The 3,162-nt window shown below is 44.0% G+C and overlaps 1 protein-coding gene across 1 annotated transcript in view; it reads left to right on the top strand.

The window, feature by feature from the left end:
• Ddx43 (DEAD (Asp-Glu-Ala-Asp) box polypeptide 43) overlaps window positions 1-3,162 on the top strand; it is a 36,200-nt gene that overhangs the window by 7,089 nt on the left and 25,949 nt on the right. Inside the window, exons 3-4 of the mRNA XM_013035293.1 lie at window positions 406-529; window positions 2,459-2,590. Coding sequence (XP_012890747.1) covers window positions 406-529; window positions 2,459-2,590 — 256 coding nt within the window. The remainder of the gene's footprint in view (window positions 1-405; window positions 530-2,458; window positions 2,591-3,162) is intronic.

Below are 3,162 nucleotides of genomic sequence, written 5' to 3'. Positions count from 1 at the left end.
GTGCTGTAGCTCAAGTGGTAGAGCACTCGCCTTGAGCTGAAGAGCTGAGGGACAGCGCCCAGGCCCAGAGTTCAAGCCCCACGACCGACAAAAAAAAAGACTGGCTTTTTACCACTTGAGCCACAGCTTTACTACCAGCTCTTTAGTGATTAATTGGCAATAAGAGTCTCAGGGACTTTTCTACCCAGACTGGCCTCAAAGATCCTCAGATTTTAGCCTCCTGAGTAGTTAGGATTACAGGTGTGAGCCAGCACACCCAGCTTGCATCTTCCCCTGAGGCAAATCCTACAGTATATATAAACAGTGTCCATTCATACTAGACATTTAGACACTGGATGGAAGCCATACTTTGTTTGAAAGTTGGAGCAAGTAAGGAGTCTCATCTATTTTTCTCCTTGTACATAGATAACAAAAGGAAATCCTGAGGCAGAAGTCAAAATTTTTGGCAATAAGGCAATGCAGACAAAAGCAAAAGCAATGATAGATAATTTTGTAAAAAAACATGAAAATTACAATCCAGAACACAAAAGTGGTAAGTAATTTTTGCCTGTTGAAGTACTTTAGAAATAAAACTTTCAGTGTTGGTTTTTTTATGGTGTGTGTGGGTGTGGGTGGGTGGGTGTGTGTGGGTGGGTGGGTGTAGGTGGGTGGGTGTAGGTGGGTGTGTGGTGGGGAGGGGAGGAGAGAAGAGGAGAGGAGAGGGGACGGGACGTGCTGGGAGATTTGAACTCAAGGCCTCCTGCTTGCTCTGCTTGTTTGTTTGACTGGTGCTCTATCATATGAGTCAAGTTTCCACCCTAGAATTTTTTTGTTTTGTTTTCTGTTTTTTTGTCCGTCATGGGGCTTGAATTCTGGGCTTGGGCACAGTTCCTCAGCTCTTCAGCTCAAGGCTAGCGCTCTACTACTTGAGCCACAGTGCCACTTCCTGTTTTCTGAGTGGTTTATTGGAGATTTCAGTCTCACAGACTGGGCTGAACTTTGATCCTGAGAGCTCAACCTCCTGAGTAGCTAGGATTACAGGTCTGAGCCACTGGCGCCCAGCTCACCCTAGCATTTTACCAGTTGATTAGACATTGAATCCCAGTGACTTTGCTGCTCTGGCTGATTTCAAACTGTAATCTATCAGAATTCAGCCTCCTGAGTAGCTAGGATTACCAATGTGAGCCACCAGTGCCCAGCTCAGACTCTTGCTTAAATAACTCAAAGTTGGGCACTGGTAGCTCATGCCTGTCATTCTAGCTACTCAAGAGGCTGAAATCTGAGAACTGTGATACAAAGTCAGTCCAGACAGGAGAGTTTAAATAACCACCCAAAATCCAGAAGAAGAACTGGAGCTCAAGTGGTAGAGCACCAGCATTAATGGAAAGGCTCAGGTACAGCACCCAGGCCCTGAGTTGATGCCCTTAAAAGTACAAAAGAAAAATTATTTGAAAAATTTTAAACTTCAAATATATTTACACTAAAGGGGGGGGGAGAAAAAAAAGCACTATCGAACCTTGAAAGCCTGGGTTCAGATGAAAATGTTATATCTCCTTCAAGGGTAATATCTGACTTTATAAAACCATTATAAAAATTCAGTAATATGGGGCTGGGAAGATGGCTCAGTGGTAGAGTGCTTGCTTTGCATGCCTGAGGCCCTGGGTTCGATTCCTCAGCACCACATAAGCAAAAAGACAAAAGCCGGAGTGGCGCTGTGGCTCAAGTGGTAGAGCGCTAGCCTTGAGCTGAAGAGCTGAGGGACAGCTCCCAGGCCGAGTTCAGGCCCCACGACTGGACCCAAAAAAAAAAAATTCAGTAATATAACAGGATGTTAATACCTGCTAGATACTTCATTCTATTTTTCTTCCCTTCTTCAAAAAACTGAATTTGTCTAAGACAGTAAATAATGACAAGATAGCCTCTCTGTCGTGGTAGTATAAAAGCTGCAAAAAAAAAAAAAATGGTTCTACACAGGTGCTAGTGGCTCATGCCTGTGAATCCTGAGACCTGAGGATTGATACTCAAAGCCAGCCTAGGCAGGAAAGTCTGTGAGACATTTATTTCCAGTTAACCACCAGAAAACTGGAAGTGGCACTGTGGCTCAAAATGGTAGAGCAAAAAGCTCAGGGACAGCGCCCAGGCCCCGAGCTCAAGCCCCACGATCAACAACAACAAATTTGTTCTGATACTAGGGCTTGAACACTGGACTTTATGTTCTTGTTTAGCTTTTTGGCTCAAGGCTAGTGCTCTACTACTTATACTACAGTTCTACTTGGAGATAAGAATCTCATGAACTTTTCTACTGAGGCTAGCTTTGAACCATAATCTCCAGCTCTCAGCCTCCTGAGTACTCAGGATTACAGGTATGAGCCACCAACATTCAAATTTGTATTTCAATCATTAGCATCCAATTATTAACAAACATAGAATAGATTGGGATTTCTTATACAATTAACTCTATAGGAATATTTTTAAACAGGTGTTCTTGAGTTCCAGCCTTCTGTTGAAAAAGAGGTAAACGCAAATGACAGTGGAACAGATGACCAGCCACTGATAGACTGGGACCAGATTCGAGAAGATGCTTTGAAGTGGGAAAAAAAAAAGTGGGCAGGTCAGTGCAGCACCCTAATATTTACACATGTTTTTAGGGCTTCTTATTTCAGTTCTTAGGCTTTATGAAATGTCTGACTTACTTTTAGCAAGGACTTGCTCGTGAAAAATAGCAAAACTTAGTTTGCCTTAAGTTCCAAGATCACTAGAGCTTCTATATTGCCTGTGTTATGACTTGTTTTCTAAATTGAAAACCAAGCCAGGCGCCAGTGGCTCACGCCTGTAATCCTAGCTACTCAGGAGGCTGAGATCTGAGGATCATGGTTCAGAGTCAGCCCAGGTAAAGTCCATAAGACTCTTATCTCCAATAAACCACAAGAAAACTGGAAGTGGCACTGTAGCTCAAGTGGTAGAGCACTAGTATTGAGCTAAAGAGCTGAGGGACAGCGCCCAGGCCCAGAGCTCAAGCCCCATGACTGACAAAAAAAAGAAACATGGCGTGCATATATGGATATCAGAATGAAATGCTCTTGTACACTAATTACAAGGTGGTGCTGGGCACCCACACCTAGAATCGTTTTTTGGGGGGGGAGTAGGGGGGTCCGGTCGTGGGGCCTGAACTCTGGGCCTGGG

This window comes from Dipodomys ordii, unplaced genomic scaffold (assembly GCF_000151885.1).
Source record: "Dipodomys ordii isolate 6190 unplaced genomic scaffold, Dord_2.0 Scaffold208, whole genome shotgun sequence".
Classification (NCBI taxonomy): Eukaryota; Metazoa; Chordata; class Mammalia; order Rodentia; family Heteromyidae; genus Dipodomys; species Dipodomys ordii.
Note: the sequence above shows the minus strand (reverse complement) of the source record. Positions and strands in the feature narration are given on the sequence as shown.